This window comes from Scyliorhinus torazame, chromosome 1 (genome assembly GCF_047496885.1).
Source record: "Scyliorhinus torazame isolate Kashiwa2021f chromosome 1, sScyTor2.1, whole genome shotgun sequence".
Lineage (NCBI taxonomy): Eukaryota > Metazoa > Chordata > Chondrichthyes > Carcharhiniformes > Scyliorhinidae > Scyliorhinus > Scyliorhinus torazame.
In genome coordinates, this window is record NC_092707.1 from 291,494,036 (window position 1) to 291,517,162 (window position 23,127).

At 46.2% G+C, this 23,127-nt stretch overlaps 1 protein-coding gene across 5 annotated transcripts in view; it reads left to right on the forward strand.

Moving 5' to 3' along the window:
* utrn (utrophin) overlaps window positions 1-22,911 on the forward strand; it is a 770,758-nt gene extending 747,847 nt beyond the window's left edge. For all 5 annotated transcript variants that reach the window (XM_072507465.1, XM_072507476.1, XM_072507484.1 and 2 more), the window contains 3 exons: window positions 4,626-4,712; window positions 11,955-11,977; window positions 21,916-22,911. In XM_072507465.1, coding sequence (XP_072363566.1) covers window positions 4,626-4,712; window positions 11,955-11,977 — 110 coding nt within the window. In that variant the 3' untranslated portion in view covers window positions 21,916-22,911. The remainder of the gene's footprint in view (window positions 1-4,625; window positions 4,713-11,954; window positions 11,978-21,915) is intronic.
* Window positions 22,912-23,127: the final 216 nt, after the last annotated feature.

A 23,127-nucleotide genomic window follows, 5' to 3' on the forward strand; every position in this document is an offset into this window, starting at 1 on the left:
AGTGCTGGACATGGCTCACACTCAGTGTTCCTTTCAGTGGCACTTAACAGTCTCAGCTGTACCATCATGGAGAAGGGTTCAGTATAGATAAACGATATTGAAGGTCAGGTGACTAATACTGCTCTTCTAAACTTTCTAGTGGCAGGTTAATGACCAGCTGATGTTGGCTGCAGGCTTCCATGACTTTAAAAAGCTGCTTTAAATATCTTTAAAGTAGTTTGTAATTTTTGTGTTTTCAATGTTTATTCCGCAGGTTCTACATATGTATAGCATTTGTGTGCTTTGATCTGTTAAATCTTTACTGGCCAGAGGTCTGAATGTAGACTGTTTAAAAATAATCTTATTTGGAGCTTATAGAAAACCATGTTCAATTCTGGCCTCGGGTGTCTGTGTGGAGTTTGCACATTCTCCCCATATCTGGGTGGGTTTCCTCCGGGTGCTCCTGTTTCTTCCCACAGTCCAAACATGTGCAGGTTAGGTGGATTGGCCATGCTAAATTGCTCCTTAGTGTCCAAATGGTTAGGTGAGATTACTGGGCTACGGGGATAGGGTGGAATATGGGTTTAAGTAAGGTATCCTTTCCAAGGGCCGGTGCAGACACAATGGGCTGAATGGCCTCCTTCTGCACTGTAAGTTCTATGTCTAAGTTTCCAGTCTGGAGGCTGACAGAAAGCACTGCATTCACATTTAAACCATTTGGACTTTTCAACTTCTCTATTTTTTCAGCTGGAATCTAACATATGCATAACCTACTGAGAATACTCATATAGAATTATAGAATATATTACAGCAGAGAAGGAGGCTATTCAGCCCATTGAGTCTGTGCTGGCTCTTTCAACGAACAATCCAGGTTGTTGCACTGCGCTTATTTCTCCCCAAATTCCTGCAATGTTTTGTTCTTCAAATGTTTATCTATTCCCTTTTTTTGATGGCTACTATTGAATTTGTATCTACTACCCATCAAGCATTCCAAATCCTAATCACTTGTTGCGTGAAAAAAAAAAATCTTCATGTCGTGTGGTTCTTTGGCAATCCCGTTAAATTTGTACTTTCTGGATATTGGCTCTTTGGCCATCAGAAAGTTTCTGTTTATTTGCCCCATCTGAACCTTTCATGATTTTAAACACTTCTACCAAACCTTCTCAGCCCCCAGCTTCTCAATCCCAGCCTCCAGTCTTCCCACATAATCCCTCATCCTTCAAACTGTGAGCAGGAATTTTGAGTCCTGCCCACTGGACTACCACGGTCCCACAACCATTTAAAACTCCAAGGAGAGTTAATTTGCTGGAGGTGTGACTTTCAGCTTGAACTGAAGCAGACGTCTCACCTCAGAGAGCTGGCAGCCAATCTGATTCTAAGTCCCAGGTAAGTGCAAGGGGTTTCATGGAGGGAAGCTGAGGCCCAGGAGAGGGGGTATTGAGGGTCTTGATGGAGAGGACAGGGTGAAGGGAGCAATCGTGGGTAAAACCTATGGGGGGAGGGGGGTTCGACAAATGTGGAAAGGGGACCTTGAAGGAGACATCCCCTTACTGCCTGAGGCCTGCCTGGCTACCCCCAGTGCCTGAACCCCTTCCGCCAGCCTCAAAATTGAGGCCAGGTGGGAGTGACTCTTAAGTGCCCATTGACTACTTGTGCACTGCAATTGGGGCGAAGGCAGAAGGGCAGCTCTTGACCGCACATACCCTATGTAAAATTGCGGGCAAGTTGGAGGCGAGAAAGGGAATTTTTGCTCGGTGTATTTATTTAATTCTACACGGGGCGAACGTACAGACTACACACAGACAGTGACCCAAGCCGCGAATCAGGCTCGGGTCCCTGATGTTCTGAAGCAACAGTGCTAACCACTGCTACCGAATTTCGCAGCTTGTTTATGTCATGTAGAAAAAAATGTACACATGCGTTTTAAGCATGAGGATCTAATTTAATATTATTTTGTGTTCCATCCTCCCCAGATATAGAGGATGTTTTCTGCTGAAATTAATTGTTTAAATTCATTTATTTAAAAACACAGTGAGGTGCTAAGGAATAAGTTCAACAATTAATAATCAACTTAAGTGTGTATAAGTTACACTGGTCAGAATTTAATTCTTGGGTTTTTTCAAAGTGTTTTGCATCAATGTTAACTAACGTGGCATACATACAATCAGACATTGATGATGAAACTATCGTGATGCAGTGAAATCCAACGTCTCACTGTTTTTGTGTATGGTAAGATTAGCAGGGTAAAAGGGAGCTTTGAAAACAATCTCCTTAACATGTAAAACATAAGGATATTTAAAGGAATGATGAACTGATTAGGGGAGAAAAGGAAATTGTCTTGTGGCAGTAGAGGCCATTCTTCACAGAAAAGGCTATTACTTATTTCCACAGGTGTGGTGATATGACCTGCTCCCACCAGGATTTTGTATAAAATGAGTTCTAACCCCTTGTTTTCTATTCCTCTGGATATAAAGGCATTCCAGGGGCATTTTTCATTACGTTCTTTCCATGACATTTTCATTTTTATTAAGAGGCCTCTGAAAAGTTTCCATTGAATTATGCCTTAGAGAAGGGTTGTTATTCTGCATTGCTCATAGAAACATCTCTGAAGTGAGGATTCATTTATATGTTAATCCAAGAGGTTTTGGAAAGCAGAAGAAATTATAAATTTTTTTGCGACCTTCATAATTGAATATCATAAACAACCTTCTGATCAACAGATTCAAAAACGTCAGGTTGCATTTACAATAACATCCCCTTGCATTTATAGAGCATCTTTAATATAGTAAAGCATGCCACAGCATTTAGTTAATAGAGCATTAATTGGTTGATAACCTCACAAAAATGTCAGACGGTTATAGGTTCAAACCCAACTGAAGGATTTGAGCATGCAGTCCAGACAGTATACCCTCTTATTTTTGTTGTTGTGCATGGGTGATTTATGCATTATAACCAATGTCCCAGATTGCTTCATCACCATACATGTTATGTCCAGTCCCAACGGCAGGACCGATCCACCAGAACTAATGGTGCAGTGTTATACATTCAGGAGTGGGTGAGCATGGGAGTCCTGAATATTGACTCTGAACCCTATTAAGTTTTATGGCGTCAGGTCAAGCATGGTGTAGGAAGCCTCCTTCTGGTTATCACTGCCACTCCCACTCAGCTGATGAATCAGCGCTCCTCTGTTGAACACAACGTGGATGATGCGTTGAGGGTAGCAAGGGCAAAAATGTACTCTCAGGTGGGATCTTCAATATCACCATCAAGGGTGGTTTGGTAACCACAGATTGAACTGGCCGAGACCTGAAGAAACTATCTGCTAGACTGGGCCTGTAGCAAGTGGTGAGTGAACCAAGAGGAAAAAACCTACTTGACCTTGCCCTCGCCAATTCACCTGTCACAGATACATCTGTGCAGAACAGTATTTGTAGGAGTGACCACTGCACAGTTCTTGCACCTTGTGGAAACAAGATCCTGCCTTCACCTCCATTGTGTTGCATGGCACTGTGCTGCATCAAAGAGCCCTTATAAAATTGAGGTCAATGGAAATCGGGAGAAAACTCCATTTCTTGAAAGGTCATACCTAGCACAAACGAAAATGGATGTGGTTGTTGGGGATAATCATCCCAGCCCCAAGACATTACTGCATAGATTCCTCAAGGTAGTGTTCAATACTGAACCATCGTCAACTGTTTCATCAATGACCTTTCCTCCAGGTAAGTATGTTTGCCGATGATTGCACAATGCCCAGTACTATTCACAACTCAGGTACTGGAGCAATCCAAGTCTGCAGCAAAACCTGGACAGGGTTCGGGCTTGGGCAATAATATTCATGCCACACAAGTGCCAGGCAATGCTCATATGCAAAAGAGAACCTACCCATCTCCACTTGACGTTCAACAGCTTTACCATTGCCCAACCTCTACGATCAGAATCCTAGTGGTTATCATTGATTAGAAACTTAATTGGACTAAACATGTAAATACTGTAGTTACAAGAACAAACAAAGACTAGGAATTCTGCTCTGAGTATCTCACTGCCTGATTCCCCAAAGTTTGTCGATCGGGAGAATGCTGCAAAGCTCCCAACCTGCCTCGATGAGTGTAGTTCAACAACGCTCAAGAAGTTTGACACCATCCAGGACAAAGACCTGCTTCATCAGCACTCGGTCCATCATTTTAAACATTCATCCTCTTCATCACCATTGCTCAGTTACCATAGCATGCAAGGCTACAGCCCAAGTACTGGAAAATGGGATTAGAATAGATAGGTGGTTGCTGGCCGGTGCAGATACGATGGGCCAAAAGGCCTCTTTCTATGCTGTAAAACTACCTGCCTCTATCTCTGCACAGAATACAGAAAACCCCATGGGCCTCGTGTGATTTGATTCTATGATAGCAATGGTTGAATATCAATAAATAAATAATTTGTTTTATCGCATTTTGTGACATCCGAAGAACATAAAAGACCCCATGTATTTATACATTATTTGTTTATCAAACTGTTACAGATATTATGTCATGTTCCTTGGGATTGCAATGATGTAAGATGCAAGTGTTTTTCCCTTTAAATGAAAGGTTATCAGAATCATTTTTGTGTGATGGCCTTCCGATTTTCTTCATTTCTGATTGTCCTGTTTTCAGATGACTTACTGATTCCACCCCAAGACACAAATACAGACCTCACAGATGTCATGGAGCAAATTAATAGCTCTTTCCCAGTTTGCAGCCGTAAGTATACCAGTGGTTGTGCTCTATACTGTGCACTTGATTTGTAGGTTTATTACCATTATTCTTATACATGTTAGAAATTACTTCATATGCTAAAATCCTTATAACCTTAATGTGCTTTGTATTGATGATTGACTGCATCTGTCCTCACTAACTGCAGAAACCGTCATTTCAGAAGGAAAGAAAAGTCAGCCATAGCTTAATGCAGTCTTCAAACCACAACACATTGTAATAAACTACTTGACCGTGCACTTTCTTCCAAGTGCACTATACCTGAACATAACTGTTGAAACAATCTGAGACCTGACTCCATCATGTAGATGGAAGGCTGAATGCTAAAGTATCCAGTTAAAGGTTGCAAAATTGAACCTCAAGTGCTGAATTATAATATGATCCCAGCTAGCAAGCCTTAAAATTGATCATGTCAGGTCATAGAACACAGGTTGCAAATGTCATGGAAATATAAGCAAAACAGTGGTGTCTTAAGTGCCACTCAGATCCCAAATCTATCATAATTAGTGCAGTCCTTAGGAGCAGCACAGTGGTGCAATGGTTGGCACTGTTGCCTCACAACGCTGAGGACCCAGGTTCGATCCCGGACCTGGGTCACTGTCCATGTGGAGTTAGCATATTCTCCCCGTGTCTGTGGGTCTCATCCCCACAACTCAAAAAGATGTGCAATGTAGGTGAATTGGCCACGCTAAATTGTCCCTTAATTGGAAAAAAAAAAGAATTGGGTATGCTAAATTTAAAAAAAATAATAATTAGTGCAGTCCTTGTTGATCTGATACAGGTGTAATTGGATGGTGTTAAGTGAAGACATGTGTTGCTAGGTTATTAGGCAGGAGCAGTCCTCATGTTTGGCAGATCTAAACTGATAGATCTAAACATTCTGCTAATTAGATTCTGGTTTGAATCTGTATTTTTGTTTGCTCGCCCTGGTTTATCACTGTTTGTTATCTTTCATTTCTATTCAGCAATGTCTTTCTTTGCTACCCAGAGATGAGCATTTTTTGCCAGATGTAAATTTTAAACTAAATTTATAATAGCATTTTGATGGTTTAATGTCGACTGTCTTCATCGAGTGTACAAAAATATATATTTTCTAAACCAAGTGCCCCCATCCAATATTAGTGGCAGGTCCTGCCCACAGCATCCTGCCTGACTTTGTTCATCCGTCATTCATAATTCGGCATTATATCACAAACCAAAGTGTCACAGTTGAACAAGACTTCACAGATTACGTATATTGGACATCAAAAAGTTAGGGAAGTCAAAGGCAGGGATGACAAGGAAGTTGGCGGATGTGATTAAGCAAAAAAAAAAAGAGGGTGTAGAATTATTCAAGTCGGAACCAGATCAAATTCAATAAATTGAGACGGGGAAGGAAATGGAAAATAAGATTGACAAAGAGAGTGTGAGAATAGAATGAAAGTTAACATCAAAGAGAACTCAAAATCTTCTGCTAGCATATAAATATTCAGCAGGTAGTAAAAGGTGAGCTGGGTTCTATTGGGGACAAAGAGGGTGATATATGCTTACGGGCTCAAGGCAAAGCTACAGTACTTAACAAATACTTCAGATCACTTGCAACCGAGGAAAAAGTTGCGAACAAAATAATGGTAGAAGCGGAGATTGTAGAAATATTTGACAAGGTGAAAGTTGATAGGCCAGATATACCAGGAAGACTGGCTACGCTTAAGAGTGGATTGGTCCCCTGGTTGGGTGCCTTGCATCCTGGGTTGTTAAAGTAAGTGGGTGTGAAAATAGCAGAATTGTTTCCTATAATCTTCCAATCTGCCTTAGAAATTGGGGCATGCCAGGGGATTAGTGAGTGGCAAATGTGACATAATTATTGAAGAAAGGATGTAAGGACAGACCTCCCAACTACATGCCAGTCAGTTTAACAGAGGATAAGGTTTTCAATAATCAAGGAAAAAAATCAACAGGCACTTGGAGAGCTTTGAGTTAATTAAGGAGAGCTAGCATGGATTTGTAGAGAGATCATGCTTGACTAATCTAGTTGTATTTTTGATGAAGTAATAGAGATGTTTAATGCATCTATATGGACTTTGTTTGCCAAACTACCACAAAAAAGGCTAATTAACAAAATTGAAGCTCATAGAATATTAAGGTCAATGTCAGATTGGATGAAAAATTAGTCTGAGGACAGAAAACCGTGAGTTCTGGTAAATGGAGGATGGTTAACAGTGGTGTTCCCCAAGAGGTCAGTCAGTACCAGGATCACCGCTCTTATAATATACAGGAAATCCTCATTTAAAGTTGTGGTTGTGTTGCTGAAAATTTTGACTTTCAGTCAGATTCATTGTGAATCATGGTTTCCCATAGGAACCAATGTTAAAGTCATAGTTAGGATCCTTCAGATATTTTTCGCCCAGAAAAATTGATGTACATTTGAAATACTGTACGTAGATGTGCAAAGTTGTGCATTCCTAGCTGAAATAATGGCAAAATAACTAAATCTCTAAATATAAAAATTCAATACATGATTTTTAAAACTTTATGCTTACCCAATATAATAATTAGGCCCCGTTAGTGGCAGAAGTTGTTCTGTGCAGGAAGCTGCTGGAATTCTGAGGCTACCTGCACTGACTAACCTCTGCCACTAGATAGAGCCCAGGAGCTTCAGTTCAGAACTGGAACATGCAGCGAAGCCAGGAGCGGAGCAACTAAAAACAGATCCTCGTAAGAACAGAAGGTGGGCTATGCTAGAAGCTTGGGGGGGGAGGCAGGCCGCAGAGAAATGCCAAGTGGGGGGTGGAAGGCCGGCTGGAGAGCAAGATTGTCGCCGTGGCAGGCCACAGAGCAGTGCTGGAATGCTGGCAAGCTGGAAAGCAATAGTGCGGGTGGTGGGTGGAGGCTAGAGGGTAACACCAGGAGGCAAAGGCAGTGGCGTAGGGGAGACTGACAACAACAGCATAAGTGCTGTCAGAAAAAATTTGTGTGCAGCCAAGCCACTGAAGAGCATGTCTGCGTCAAGATGAAACTGGCAATATTAAATCGATATACTGACATGATATTATTAGTGACGTTAAAGTGAAACGACATTAAGTGGATCGACGCTAGCCAGGGACTAATTGTATATAAATAATTACCCTCTCTCCATGTAGTGACTAACTGTATGTCCAAATGCTATGATATCAGGAGATTGAACCCTTGCCAATAACATTACTAAGCACCATGCTCTAGCCAAATGGATTCACCAGTTTTCCTCTCAATGACTTTTATATTGGAGTATGGAGTAAAATGTATTTAAAATTGTCGATTAGACCATAACAGGACATAGATAGGCTAGCAGAATGGGCAGACAAGTGGCAGAGAAATTTAATTTGGAGTAGTGTGCAATGTGCAATGAGCTCCAGGTAAATAGATTAGATGGCATTGAGGTACGTAGGGAAGAGGTGTTGGCAATTCTGGACAGGCTGAAAATAGATAAGTCCCCGGGACCTGATGGGATTTATCCTAGGATTCTCTGGGAGGCCAGGGAAGAGATTGCTGGACCATTGGCTTTGATTTTTATGTCATCATTGGCTACAGGAATAGTGCCAGAGGACTGGAGGATAGCAAATGTGGTCCCTTTGTTCAAAAAGGGGAGCAGAGACAACCCCGGCAACTATAGACCGGTGAGCCTCACGTCTGTAGTGGGAAAAGTCTTGGAGGGGATTATAAAAGACAAGATTTATAATCATCTAGATAGGAATAATATGATCAGGGATAGTCAGCATGGCTTTGTGAAGGGTAGGTCATGCCTCACAAACCTTATCGAGTTCTTTGAGAAGGTGACTGAACAGGTAGACGAGGGTAGAGCAGTTGATGTGGTGTATATGGATTTCAGCAAAGCGTTTGATAAGGTTCCCCACGGTAGACTATTGCAGAAAATACGGAGGCTGGGGATTGAGGGTGATTTAGAGATGTGGATCAGAAATTGGCTAGCTGAAAGAAGACAGAGGGTGGTGGTTGATGGGAAATGTTCAGAATGGAGTTCTGTCACAAGTGGAGTACCACAAGGATCTGTTCTGGGGCCGTTGCTGTTTGTCATTTTTATCAATGACCTAGAGGAAGGCGCAGAAGGGTGGGTGAGTAAATTTGCAGACGATACTAAAGTCGGTGGTGTTGTCGATAGTGTGGAAGGAAGTAGCAGGTTACAGAGGGATATAGATAAGCTGCAGTGCTGGGCTGAGAGGTGGCAAATGGAGTTTAATGTAGAGAAGTGTGAGGTGATTCACTTTGGAAGGAATAACAGGAATGTGGAATATTTGGCTAATGGAAAAGTTCTTGAAAGTGTGGATGAGCAGAGGGATCTAGGTGTCCATGTACATAGATCCCTGAAAGTTGCCACCCAGGTTGATAGGGTGGTGAAGAAGGCCTATGGAGTGTTGGCCTTTATTGGTAGAGGGATTGAGTTCCGGAGTCGGGAGGTCATGTTGCAGCTGTACAGAACTCTGGTACGGCCGCATTTGGGGTATTGCGTACAGTTCTGGTCACCGCATTATAGGAAGGACGTGGAGGCTTTGGAACGGGTGCAGAGGAGATTTACCAGGATGATGCCTGGTATGGAGGGAAAATCTTATGAGGAAAGGCTGATGGACTTGAGGTTGTTTTCGTTAGAGAGAAGAAGGTTAAGAGGAGACTTAATAGAGGCATACAAAATGATCAGAGGGTTAGATAGGGTGGACAGTGAGAGCCTTCTCCCGCGGATGGAAATGGCTAGCACGAGGGGACATAGCCTTAAACTGAGGGGTAATAGATATAGGACAGAGGTCAGGGGTAGGTTCTTTACGCAAAGAGTAGTGAGGCCGTGGAATGCCCTACCTGCTACAGTAGTGAACTCGCCAACATTGAGGGCATTTAAAAGTTTATTGGATAAACATATGGATGATAATGGTATAGTGTAGGTTAGATGGCTTTTGTTTCGGTGCAACATCGTGGGCCGAAGGGCCTGTACTGCGCTGTATTGTTCTATGTTCTATGTTACATTTTAGTCAAAGGGTATGAGGAACATAGGAACAGGCATAGACTATTCATCCCATTGTGCCTGTTCTGCCATTCAACTTGATCATTGCTGATCATCAACTCAACACCATTATCCCGTGCTATTTGCATATCCCTTGATGTCCCTTGTCTCCAGAAATCTATTGATTTCTGTTTTGGACATGCTCAATGATTATTCAATTGCCACCACCCCCTGAGGTAGAGAATTCATATGATTCACACCCTCTGAGTGAAGGGATTCCTCCTCATCTCAGTTTTAAATGGCCTACCCTTTATCCTGAGATTATGTCCCTTGGTTTTAGACTCAGGGAAAACATCTTATCTATGTGACAACTGGAAGACTCTGGGAATATTGGATCCTACGTATTGGGAAATTTAAGGGTTAAAAACCTGGGCTTAGAGCGTGTTTGACTGCAGTGGTCATGTTTTTTTACAATAATTCTGATTTGCAGGGTCTGGGTGCTTTTAGCAGCGAGAAGGTGAAACTGATAAAGGAATATGTTTTTCAGTCTGGACTAATGGTCTGTGGTTTGACTGGGAAGGTCTCTGAGGAGTTAATGTGCTTTTCAGCCTGCAGAGATTATTTGGTTTCCAGCTTGAGGAGATGAGATCGATCATTGCTGGATGTAGCCAAGGAATGCAGAGAGAGGCTTTTTGAAAAGTTTAGAGAGGCAGTGTTTGGAAAACTTTGGAGAGAGGAGTTGAATTCTGATCTGCCTGATGCTGAGTCCACAGTTCTCCCACCCTAAGATAGATTGAGAGCTGTATGTTTCTTTTCTTGTTTTTAATGGGAAATTGAGTCGTAGTGTTTAAGGGGTAATTGTTCTTTTCAAGTGTAAAATTTAAAAGTTTAATAATGTGTTCAGAATAAAGTTTTGTTTTAAAAATGCCAAAGCCCTATTTCTCCATGCAATCACTCCTGGAGCGAATCATTCTTTCCATTTCTAGGTATTGAGTAGAAAATCAGTAAGTTGGGTTGGAGAGGCTGAGGTTGTTCTCCTTGGAGCAAAGAAGATTGAGGTGAAATTTTATAGAGGTACATGGATCAAGTCAACAAAGTAAAGCTGTTGCCATTCATTTGCTGATGGTGCAATGCACAGGAGACACTGATTTAAGGTTTGGGGCAAGAGGTACAGGGTGGGTATGAGAAAGAAACCGTTGGGCACCAATGGTAATGACCTGGAATGTTTTGTATATGAGGGTGGTGGTAGCAGGGATGAACGATGATTTCAGAAGGAATTTGGATGAAAGCCTGAGGGGAATAAAACTGCAAGATTATAGGAATAGAATAGATTAATGGGACTGACTGGATAGGTTTCCGAAGAGCTAACTTGGGCTGAATGGCCTCCTTTGTGCTTAAAATGATTCTGTGACTCTAAAAGGAAGCACTTGTAGAGTGGCACAGTGGTTAGCACTGCTGCTTCACGGCACCGAGGACCCAGGTTCGATCCCGGCCCTGGGTCACTGTCCATGTGGAGTTTGCACATTCTCCCCATGGCTGCGTGGGTCTCACCCACAACCTAAAGATGTGCAGGGTAGGTGGATTGACCACACTAAATTGTCCCTTAATTGGAGAAAAAAGAATTGGGCACTTTAAATGAAAAGAAAATAATGATAAAAGGAATTACCTCTGAATCCACTTCCTTCAGTGTGGTGAACTATATAAACTTGAAACCGGCAATGAACTGTAGAACCAGATCGAACATAATCCTTCTGTTGTGATGCTATCGGTGCTCCCAATTGATTAAAATCAGAAAGTGAATGTTCATGTGAATTACAGTTCTTTGAAATTGGGTTTTTAAAAGGGACCCTGATGATGGTGATGTGCCCCATCTTTCATTTTACAGTTTAAACCTCTTTTACTGCAGGGCAGCACGGTAGCACAAGTGGATAGCACTGTGGCTGCACAGCGCCAGTGTCCCAGGTTCGATTCCCCGCTGGGTCACTGTCTGTGCGGAGTCTGCACGTTCTCCCCGTGTGTGCGTGGGTTTCCTCCGGGTGCTCCGGTTTCCTCCCACAGTCCAAAGACGTGCAGGTTAGGTGGATTGCCCATGATAAATTGTCCTTAGTGATCAAAATAGGTTAGGAGGGGTTATTGGGTTACGGGGATAGGGTGGAAGTGAGGACTTAAGTGGGTTGGTGCAGATTTGATGGGCCAAATGGCCTCCTTCTGCACTGTATGTTCTATGTACTAATGCCTGTTTTTTCCTTCCTCCCACATAATCACAGCAAGTTTTACTACAAGACAATAGGTAAGACTCTGCATGTTTTACATATAAGAAATTAGTTTTCTTTTGTAGGGTTGAAAGAGAGGGTGAAGTCTGTTTCCCAGTTTCATCCAGGCCACTGAGGTGAGGTCCATTCACAGCAGGAAGGAATAAATGAAGGGCTACTCTGAACATAAGTCATTCAAAAATGTACCACTCTGGCTGCTGCATAACATTATCACAGGACCAATTTCTCTTTTCCCAACATGCAAGCCATAATATTGGGTGTTTTTCAACTACTGATTGCTGAAACAAAAGTATTCAATATAAAAAATTGTAAACTGTGTCTTGTAGTTTGGTTTCCCTTACCTGTAGTTCATGACGTTAATGAACTATTATGTTTTTACAATTGCCAGATTTTCACAACTTGTCCTGATGGAATTTGATGCCTCTGGCTTCCTAACTCCATCATTATAACAACCATTTTTTAAAATATTCATTCCTGGGATGTGGGCATCAGTGGATGGGCCAGCATTAATTGCCCACTCCCTAATTACCTTTGAACTGTCTTCATTTCCGAATGCAGTTAAGAGTCAACCATATTGCTGTGGATCTGGAGTCACATGTAGGCCGGACCAGGATGGCAGGTTTCCTTCCCGAAAGGGGCATGACTGAACAAGATGGGTTTTCACAACAATGATTAAACGTAATTAGACTTTTAATTCTCACAATCATTGTTCAGAAAGATGCATAGATTCTTAACTATTATGCATGCCCAATGCACTCTAAGCAAAAACTGTCACATGCTTCAGGACACTCTTGCTAAAGGTGGGTAGGCAGTGGCGGAGTGGCATTGTCACTGGAGTAGTGATCCAGTGACCCAGGGTAATACTATGGGGACACGGGTATGAATCCCGCCACGGCAGGTGGAGGAAATTGAATCCAATAAATACCTGGAATTTAAAGTCTAATGATGGCCATGAAACCATCGTCGATTGTTGTGGGGGGGAAAACCCCAGATGGTTCACTAATATCCTTTAGGGAAGGATCTGCCATCCTTACACGGTCTGGGCTATGGATGACTCCAGATCTACAGCAATATGGTTGACATTTAATGCCCTCTGAAATAGCCCAGTAGTTGTATCAAACCGCTAAAGTCGATTTTAGAAAAAGGAAAGAAACCGGCAGCGGCCTAGGCACTGGAACCGACAAACCCAGCCCTGTCAAACATGCAAAGTCCTTGCTAACATCAGAGGGCTTGTGTCAAAATTGGGAGAGCTGTCTCACAGACTAGTTAAGCAACAGCCTGACATAGTCACACTCCCGTGGAGTCATAACTTACACTTAATGTCCTGGACACCACTGTCACCATCCCTGGGCAAGTCCTGTCTCACCGGCAAGACAGACCTAGCAGAGGTGGCGGCAGAGTGGTTACAGTCAGGAGGGAGTTGCCCTGGGAGACCTCAACATCGACTTTGGACCCCAGGAAGTCTTATGGCTTCAGGTCAAAAATGAGCAAGGAGGGCAGCACGGTGGCGCAGTGGGTTAGCCCTGTGCCTCACGGCGCCGAGGTCCCGGGTTTGATCCCGGCTCTGGGTCACTGTCCGTGTGGAGTTTGCACATTCTCCCCGTGTTTGCGTGGGTTTTGCCCCCACAACCCAAAGATGTGCAGGGTAGGTGGATTGGCTGCGCTAAATTGCCCCTTAATTGGCAAAAATTAATTGGGTACTCTAAATTTATTTTTTTTAAAGAAAGAAAAAAAATGAGCAAGGAAACATCCTGCTGATTACCACGTACCATCTACCATCAGTTGATGAATCAGTACTCATCTGTCTTGGAGGATGCACTGAGGGTGGCAAGGGCACAGAATGTACCCTGGATAAGGGACTTCAATGTTCATCACCAAGAGTGGTTCGGTAGCATCACTAGTGACTGAGCTGGCTGAGTCCTAAAGGTCATAGAAGGTGGTGAGGGAATCAACAAGAGGGAAAAGCATACTTTACCTCATCCCCACCAACCTGCCTGCCAAAGATGCATCTGTCCATGACCATACCGACAGGAGTGACCACCATACACTTCTTATGGAGATGAAGCCCCCTTTCCACATTGAGGATACCGTCCGTCGTGTTGTGTGGCACTACCATCATGCTAAATGGGATAGATTCAGACAAATATAGCATCTCAAGACTGGCCATCTATGAGGCGCTGTGGCCATCATCAGCAAAATTGTACTTAGCTGCAATTTGTATCCCCAAGGCCTGGCATATATCCCCCACTCTACCATTACCACCAATCCAGGGTATCAACTCTAATTCAATGAAGAGAGAAGGAAGGAGGGTCTTATCAGGAGCAGCACCAGGCATACCGAAAAATGATGTGCCAACCTGGTGAAGCTACAACACAGGACTATTTTCATGCCAAATAACATAAGCAGCAAGTGATAGAAAGAGCTAAATGATCCCGCAACCAACAGATCAGACCTAAGCTCTGCAGTCCAGTCATGAATGATGGTGGACATTTAAACAACTCATTGGAGGAGGAGGCTCTACACATATCCCCATCTTTAATGAGTTAGGAGCCCAGCATATCAGTGCAAAAGACAATGCTGAAGCATTTGCAATAATCTTCAGCTAGAAGTGCCGAGTGGATGAGCCATCTCGGTCTCCTCCAAGCATTACAGATGCCATTCTTTAGCCAACTCAATTCACCCCACGTGATATTATGAAATGGCTGAAGGCACTGGATATTGTAAAGGCTTTGGGCTCTGACAATATTAACAGTAGTATTGAAGACTTGTGCTCCAGAATATGCTGCGCCCCTAGCCAAGATATTCCAGTACAGCTAAAAGAGGGCATATCCCGGCAATGTGGAAAATTGCCCAGGTATGTCCCGTACACAAAAAGCAGGACAAATCCAACCCTACCAATTACCGCCCGATCAGTCTACTCTCAATCATCAGTAAAGTGATCCTCGAATCCTTACAGTGCAGAAGGAGGCCATTCAGCCCATCGGGTCTACATCGACTCTCTGAAAAGGAACCCTACCCAGGCCCCCACTCTATCCCCTGCAACCCCACCTAACCTGTACATCCTTGGACTCTAAGGGGCAAATTAGCATGGCAAATCTACCTAATGTGCATATTTTTGGACTGTGGGAAGAAACCGGAACACCCGGAGAAAACCCATGCAGACACGGGAAGAATGTGCAAACTCTACACAGTCACCCAAAGCTGAAATTGAACCCGGGTCCCTGGCGCTGTGAGGCAGCAGTGCTAACCACTGTGCCACCGTCCTGCCCCAAAGTGATGGAAGGGGTCATCAACAGTGCTATCAAGCAGCATTTACTTAGCAATAATCTGCTCACTGATGCTCAGTTTAGGCTCCTACAGGATCACTGAGCTCCTGTCCTCATTACAGCCTTAGTTCAAACATGGACAATAGAGGTGAGATGAGAGTGACTGCCCTTGACATCAAGGCAGCATTTGATTGAGTATAGCATTAAGGATCCCTAGCAAACGTGGAGTCAATGGGAATCATGGGGAAAACTCTCCACTGTTTGGAGTCTTACCTAGCACAAAGGAAAATGGTTAAGAATCCTGTGGCGGACTTCCGGTTGCGGCTATGCCTAGGTAGGTCGCACGTTCGGCAGCTCCCGCCGGTAATGGACTTTTGGGCTCTTCAGAGGGACCCCAACGGCAATTGTTCGACGGCTTCCAGTGTGGGAAGGTGACAGCTAGGTCCCCCCGACATTATATGGATTGGACCAAGAGTGAAGCAGTTAAAAAAGTGATCCTGGTGCAGCGAAAAGTGCGAGGGAGGAAAAGCAAGATGGCGGCGGGTGGAGACCAAGCAGCGTGGGCGCAGCGGTCGCAGGAGCAGCAGGAGTTTCTTAAACGCTGCTTTGAGGAACTGAGGACAGAAATGCTGGCACTAATGAAGGCGGCGATTGAGAAGCTTGTGGAGACCCAGAAGGCCCAAGGAGCGGCGATCCGGGAGGTGCGGCAAAAAGCCTCGGAGAACGAGGACGAGATCTTGGGCCTGGCGGTGAAGGTGGAGGCGCACGAGGCGCTGCATAAGAGGTGGGCGGAAAAATTTGAGGACCTGGAGAATAGGTCGAGGAGGAAGAATCTTCAGATTCTGGGTTTCCCTGAAAGAGTGGAGGGGCCCGATGCCGGGGCATATATGAGCACGACGCTCAATTCGCTGATGGGCGCGAGAGCTTTCCCGAGGCCCCTGGAGCTGGATGGGGCTCATCAGGTGCTGGCAAGGAGACCCAAAGCCAACGAGCCGCCAAGGACTGTAGTGGTGAGGTTCCACCACTTTATGGACAGAGAGTGTGTCCTGAGATGGGCCAAGAAAGAGCGGAGCAGCAGGTGGGAGAACACGGAGATCCGAATCTACCAGGACTGGAGTGCGGAGGTGGCTAAGAAGAGGGCTGGTTTTAACCGGGCTAAGGCAGTGCTCCATCGGAAGGGGGTGAAGTTCGGGATGCTGCAGCCAGCGCGATTGTGGGTCACGTTTAAAGATTGGCACCACTATTTTGAAACGCCTGATGAGGAATGGAACTTTATCCAGACTGAAAAGTTGGACTCAAACTGAGGGTTTGTGGTGGGGGGATGTTTACTGTGTTTACTGCATTTGGGGAATGTTCTTTTTCTTTTGGTGCTGGGTGGGGATGGGTGAATGGATTTGATGTGGGGGCTGTGGGAGAGTGTGGGCGTCGGTGTTGGAGGGGCAGGGCCCCGCGGTGGAAGAGGGGGGGTGGAGGCCCGGGGATGGGGAGTTGGGGTAAGGCCGCAAAAAGGAGCTGCGTCAGAGGGGGCGGGGCCGGCTCAGGAAAGCGCGGGCTTTTCCCCGCGTTAGGGAAGGATGGGGGCGGGGCCGGGGGGGGAAGGGCGGTGCTGGAGAGGAGCGCACACTGACTGCCAAGGGGTGGGGGGATTCTCACACTGGGGGTTCGATGGAATGGTGGGAGAGGCCGGGGTCAGCAGGAGTCAACTGACTTACGGAGTGTCATGGGGGGAGCAAAATGGCTAGATGAGGATCTAGCGCGGGGGAAGAGGGGGGAACTGGGTTGCTGCTGCATTGGCCAAAGGGGAGCTGGAAATAGGAGAGATAGTCGGGGCGGGAGTCCGCCGCCTGAGGGACTGGAGGGTGCAGGAAGCGCGGGCACGTGGCTGGCCTAGAAAAGGAGATGGCTGGTCGGCCGGGGGGGGGGGGGGCGGGCGGTGCGGCGAGGGAGCGAGTAGCCTCCCGATCCGGCTGATAACTTGGAATGTGAGGGGCCTGAACGGGCCGGTCAAGAGGGCCCGGGTGTTCGCGCACTTAAAGGGACTGAAGGTAGACGGGGTTATGCCCCAGGAGACATCTGAAGGTGGCAGATCAGGTTAGGCTGAGAAAGGAATGGGTAGAGCAGGTCTTTCATTCAGGGCTGGATGCGAAGAATAGAGGGGTTGCAATACTGGTGGGGAAGCGGGTGTCGTTCGAGGCACTGAATATTGTAGTGGATAATGGAGGTCGATATGTGATGGTGAGTGGTAGGTTGCAGGGGGTGCAGGTGGTACTGGTGAACGTATATGCCCCGAATTGGGATGATGCCGGATTTATGAAACGAATGCTGGGTCGGATTCCGGATCTGGGCGTAGGAAGCTTGATAATGTGGGGGGACTTCAACACGGTGCTGGACCCAGCACTGGACCGTTCTAGGTCCAGGACAAGTAAGAAGCCGGCTGCGGCCAAGGTGCTCAGGGGGTTTATGGACCAGATGGGGGGAGTGGATCAATAGAGGTTTGCCAGGCCGCTGGCCAGGGAATTTTCCTCCTTTTCCCACGTCCATTGAGCCGACTCCTGGATAGATTTTTTCATTTTGAGTAGGGCGCTAATCCCAAAAGTGGAGGGAACGGAATATTCGGCCATAGCCATCTCTTACCACGCCCCGCATTGGGTGGAGCTGGGGTTGGGGGAGGAGAGGGACCAGCGCCCGCTGTGGCGCCTCGATGTGGGACTGTTGGCGGATGAGGGGGTGTGCGGGCGGGTGCGGGGGTGTATTGAAAGATACATGGAGGCCAATGACAATGGGGAGGTGCAGGTGGGGGTAGTCTGGGAGGCGTTGAAGGTGGTGGTCAGGGGAGAGCTAATCTCCATTAGGGCCCACAGGGAGGAGGGAGAGGTTGGTGGGGGAGATTTTAAGGGTGGACAGGAGGTATGCAGAGGCCCCAAGGAGGGGCTACTTAGGGAGCGACGGAACCTCCAGACGGAATTCGACCTGTTGACCACGGGGAAAGCAGAGGCACAGTGGAGGAAAGCGCAGGGGGCGGCGTATGGGTATGGGGAGAAGGCGAGTCGGATGCTGGCACATCAGCTTCGTAAGAGGGATGCAGCGAGGGAGATTGGTGGAGTCAAGGATAGAGGGGGGAATACGGTGCGGAGTGCGGTGAGAATAAACGAGGTATTTAGGGACTTCTATGGGGATCTGTACAGGTCTGAGCCCCCAGCGGGGGAGGAGGGGATGCGACGATTCCTGGATCAGCTGAGGTTCCCGAGGGTGGAGGAGGTGGAAATGGCTGGTTTGGGGGCGCCGATTGGGCTGGAGGAGCTGGTTAAAGGATTGGGGAGCATGCAGGCGGGGAAGGCCCCGGGCCGGGTGGGTTCCCGGTTGAATTTTATAGGAAATACGTGGACCTGCTGGGCCCGTTGCTAGTGAGGACTTTTAATAAGGCGAGGGAGGGGGGGACCTTGACCCCGACAATGTCCAGGGCGCTGATTTCTTTGATCTTGAAGCGGGACAAGGATCCATTGCAATGTGGGTCGTATAAACCGATCTCGCTCCTCAATGTTGACATTAAGTTGCTGGCAAAGGTGCTGGCTACGAGAATTGAGGACTGTGTCCCGGGGGTGATTCATGAGGACCAGACGGGATTTGTGAAGGGTAGGCAGCTAAATACAAATGTGCGGAGGCTCCTCAATGTGATTATGATGCCCTTGGTGGAGGGGGAAGCGGAGGTAGTGGCAGCTATGGACGCGGAGAAGGCCTTTGATCGGGTGGAGTGGGAATATCTTTGGGAAGTGTTGCGGAGGTTTGGGTTCGGGGAGGGGTTCATCAGTTGGGTCAGGCTGCTATATAAAGCCCAGTTGCTAGTGTGGCTACAAACCGGCAGAGGTCGGAATACTTTCGGCTGTACCGGGGGACGAGGCAGGGGTGCCCCTTATCCCCCTTGTTGTTTGCACTGGCAATTGAGCCGCTGGCCATGGCACTGAGGAAGTCCAGGAAATGGAGGGGATTGGTCCGGGGGGGAGAGGAACACCAGGTGTCGCTGTATGCTGATGACCTGTTGTTGTATGTTGCGGATCCAGTGGAGGGGATGGCGGAGGTCATGCGGATCCTTAGGGAGTTTGAGGACTTTTCGGGGTATAAACTCAACGTAGGGAAGAGTGAGCTCTTTGTGGTGCTTTCAGGGGACCAGTGAAGGGGGATAGACGAGCTACCGCTGAAGAGGGCGGAAAGGAGCTTTCGGTACCAAGGGATCCAAGTAGCTAGGAGTTGGGGGGCCCTGCACAAGCTCAATTTGGCGCGGTTGGTGGAGCAGATGGAGGAGGATTTTAAAAGATGGGATATGCTGCCACTCTCACTAGCGGGTAGGGTGCAGTCAGTCAAAATGACGGTCCTCCCGAGGTTTCTCTTTGTGTTCCAGTGCCCTCCCATTTTGATCCCCAAAGCCTTTTTCAAATGGGTAAGCAGGAGCATCATGGCATTTGTGTGGGCGAATAATACCCCGAGGGTGAAGAGAATGTTTCTGGAGCGTAGCAGGGACAGGGGGGGGCTGGCGCTGCCAAATTTGTGTGGCTATTATTGGGCTGCCAATGTGGCGATGATCCGTATGTGGGTAATGGAGGGGGAGGGGACGGCGTGGAAGAGGCTAGAGATGGCGTCCTGTGTGGGCATGAGCCTGAGGGCGCTGGTGGCGGCACCGCTGCCGCTCTCGCCGACAAGGTACACCACCAGTCCGGTGGTGGCGGCGACGCTGAAGATCTGGGGGCAGTGGAGGCGACACAGAGGCGAGGTGGGAGCCTCGGTTTGGTCACTGATTCGGGAGAATCATCGGTTTGTCCCGGGAAGGATGGATGGGGGGTTTCGGAGCTGGCATCGGGCAGGGATTAGAAGAATGGGGGGACTTGTTCATCGATGGGACGTTTGCGAGCCATGGGGCGCTGGAGGAGAAGTTTGGGCTACCCCCCGGGAAAAGCTTTCAGGTACATGCAAGTGAGGGCGTTTGTGAGGCGGCAGGTGAGGGAATTCCCACTGCTTCCGGCACGTGGGATTCAGGACAGGGTGATTTCGGGTGTATGGGTTGGAGAAGGCAAGGTTTCGGCGATTTACCAGGAGCTGAAGGAAGAGGACTCTGACTCGGTGGAGGAGTTAAAGGGCAAGTGGGAGGAGGAGCTTGGGGAGGAGATAGATGAGGGTCTGTGGGCTGATGCCCTGAGTAGGGTTAATTCTTCCTCCTCTTGCGCCAGGCTCAGCCTAATACAGTTCAAGGTTACTCACAGAGCACATATGACAGGGACGAGGTTGAGTAGGTTCTTTGGGGTGGAGGACAGATGTGGGAGGTGCTCGGGGAGCCCGGCAAATCACGTCCATATGTTCTGGTCGTGCCCGGCGCTGGATGGGTATTGCGAGGACTATGTCCAAGGTGGTGAACGCCCGGGTCAAGCCGAGCTGGGGATTGGCACCATTTGGGGTATCGGATGAGCCGGGAGTGCAGGAGGCGAAAGAGGCCGGTATTCTGGCCTTTGCGTCCCTGGTAGCCCGGCGGAGGATTTTGCTACTATGGAAAGATGCGAAGCCCCCCAGTGTGGAAGCTTGGATCAATGACATGGCAGGGTTCATCAAGCTGGAGAGGATAAAGTTTGTCTTGCGAGATCAGTGCAGGGGTTCTCCAGGCGGTTGGGGTGGCGTTTGGGTGAAGGTGGGGTTTTTCCCTCTTTGTGCTTTTAAATGTTATATGGGGGAAATCCAATGTATAATTTCTGATTGTTGTGTTTTTGTTTCTTTTTTCTTGATGGTTGGGGGTTTTGTTGAAAATTTGTTGAAAAATTTGAATAAATATATATTGTTTAAAAAAAGAATCCTGTGGCGAGTAACTCACCACCTGAAAGTCTGTGCACCAGCTACAAGGCACAAGTCAGGAGTGCGACGGAATAGTGGCCACTTGCCTGGATGAGTGCCATTCCAACAACTCTCAAAAAGCTTGACACCATCCAGGACAAAACAGCTCGCTTGATTGGCAACCCTTCCACAAACATTCACTCCCTCCACCACCGACGCACAGTAGCAGCTGTGTGTACCATCCACAAGTGACTGAAATCAACAAGACTTCTTAGGTAGCACCTCCCAGACCCACGACCACTACCATCTAGAAGGACAAGAGCAACATATGCTCTGCGTGGGTTTCCTCCAGGTGCTCCGGTTTCCTCCCACAGTCCAAAGATGTGCAGGTGGATTAGCTGTGATAAATCGCCCTTAGTGACCAAAAAGGTTAGGAGGGGTTATTGGGTTACGGGGATAGGGTGGAAGTGAGGGCTTAAGTGGGTTGGTGCAGACTTGATGGGCCGAATGGCCTCCTTCTGCACTGTATGTTCTATATACATGGGAACATCACCTCTTGGAAGTTCTCCTCCAAGTCACTCACCATCCTGACTTTGAAGAATGTTGCCGTTCCTTCACTGTTGCTGGGTCAAAATCCTGGAACTCCCTCGCTGTGGGTGTACCTACACCACATGGACTGCAGCGGTTCAAGAAGACAGCTCACCACCTTCTCAAGGGCAGTTCGGGATGGGCAACAAATGCTGGCCTAGCCAATGAATCCCACATCCCATAAAAATGAATAAAGAAAAAGAGGTAGGTTTAGTGCTGAATCTCCGTGTTTGGTTGTAGTGTCTGATCAGGAGCCAAAACAATTGAATATGTTCTTTTGCATCTCGCAGGTAATGATGTAACAATACGTTCCATACAGCAGACATTTGCATTGAGACAACTACTTCCTGAAATGACCAGCTGCAGTTGTGAATAATAAGGAAACTGAATTGGACCTTAAAAGAATATCAGTTCCACCAATTTGTCTCATTGAAGGAGCTTACCTCTGGAGACCCTACAACTCGTAGTTTTGACTATTGTCTATTCCTCTTTGCTTCTTTTACTATGCAATTGTAAAATAATGAAGTATAAAATGTTGGACTCTGAAAAATGTGCCATTATGTATAAATCTGCAGCATTTGGGGAGGAGGACTTTTTAAAATCACTTTTTATTACTGGTGTTACAGAATATTGGTGGGACTCAAACTGTATCCACATTTTACAATGTTTTAAAGAAAATGCTACTCTTTGTAATGCCACCTTGCAAACAACGCCTTTGAATGCTGGCTGTGTGCCTAAGAACATAGTTTATTTTAAATTTCTGCCAAAGTCTTGCAAATATGGTAGGGAAGTCTTCTCCTCTAGTGTGAATTTCTGTGCCCAAACAAATTTTATGAATAGGCAATTATTTTAATGTATTGTAACAATGTAAAGCCATGACCACCTTTCTACCTCAGATCCTTCCTCCTTCAATAATGTTAGTTTTTGGCATACAAAATGTTCATTTCTATCAAACTAAATGGCATAAAGAATCCAAGTGTTTGGTCAGTAGTGACCTTGTGACATCTTTGATGCACCCTGTCAAAATTTATGAAGATCAGCCCAACTTAATGCACATGTGTTAACCCCCTCCCCCCTCCTTAATGATGTGATTCCAGACCATTAGGTAGGCTGCACCACTACACTGTAAACTTTCTCATCTTTCTTAGTTCAATAATTGATGTTATATATGTTATATTTTAACATGTAAAGGCAGTGTTGTCTTCTAGCTTAATCCTGATCACACCTGACATCACTACACATTTAATTAAAAATAAAGTTCATTTATATAACACCAAAACTGAAAATACCTCTTAACTTTTCTCTGTGTAGCTCCTGCTTTTAGTATGAGTTTCTTTGTAACATTTGCAATGTTCTCTCATGGATAAAACAAATCTCTTGACTGTTTACAAACTAAAATATGCACCAATGTTAATATTAAACTTCATGTTGTTAGTATTGTCCTGAACATTATGAAGCCCTCAGACATTGTGATAGCCAGACTGGATACTGAGAAAACTCTC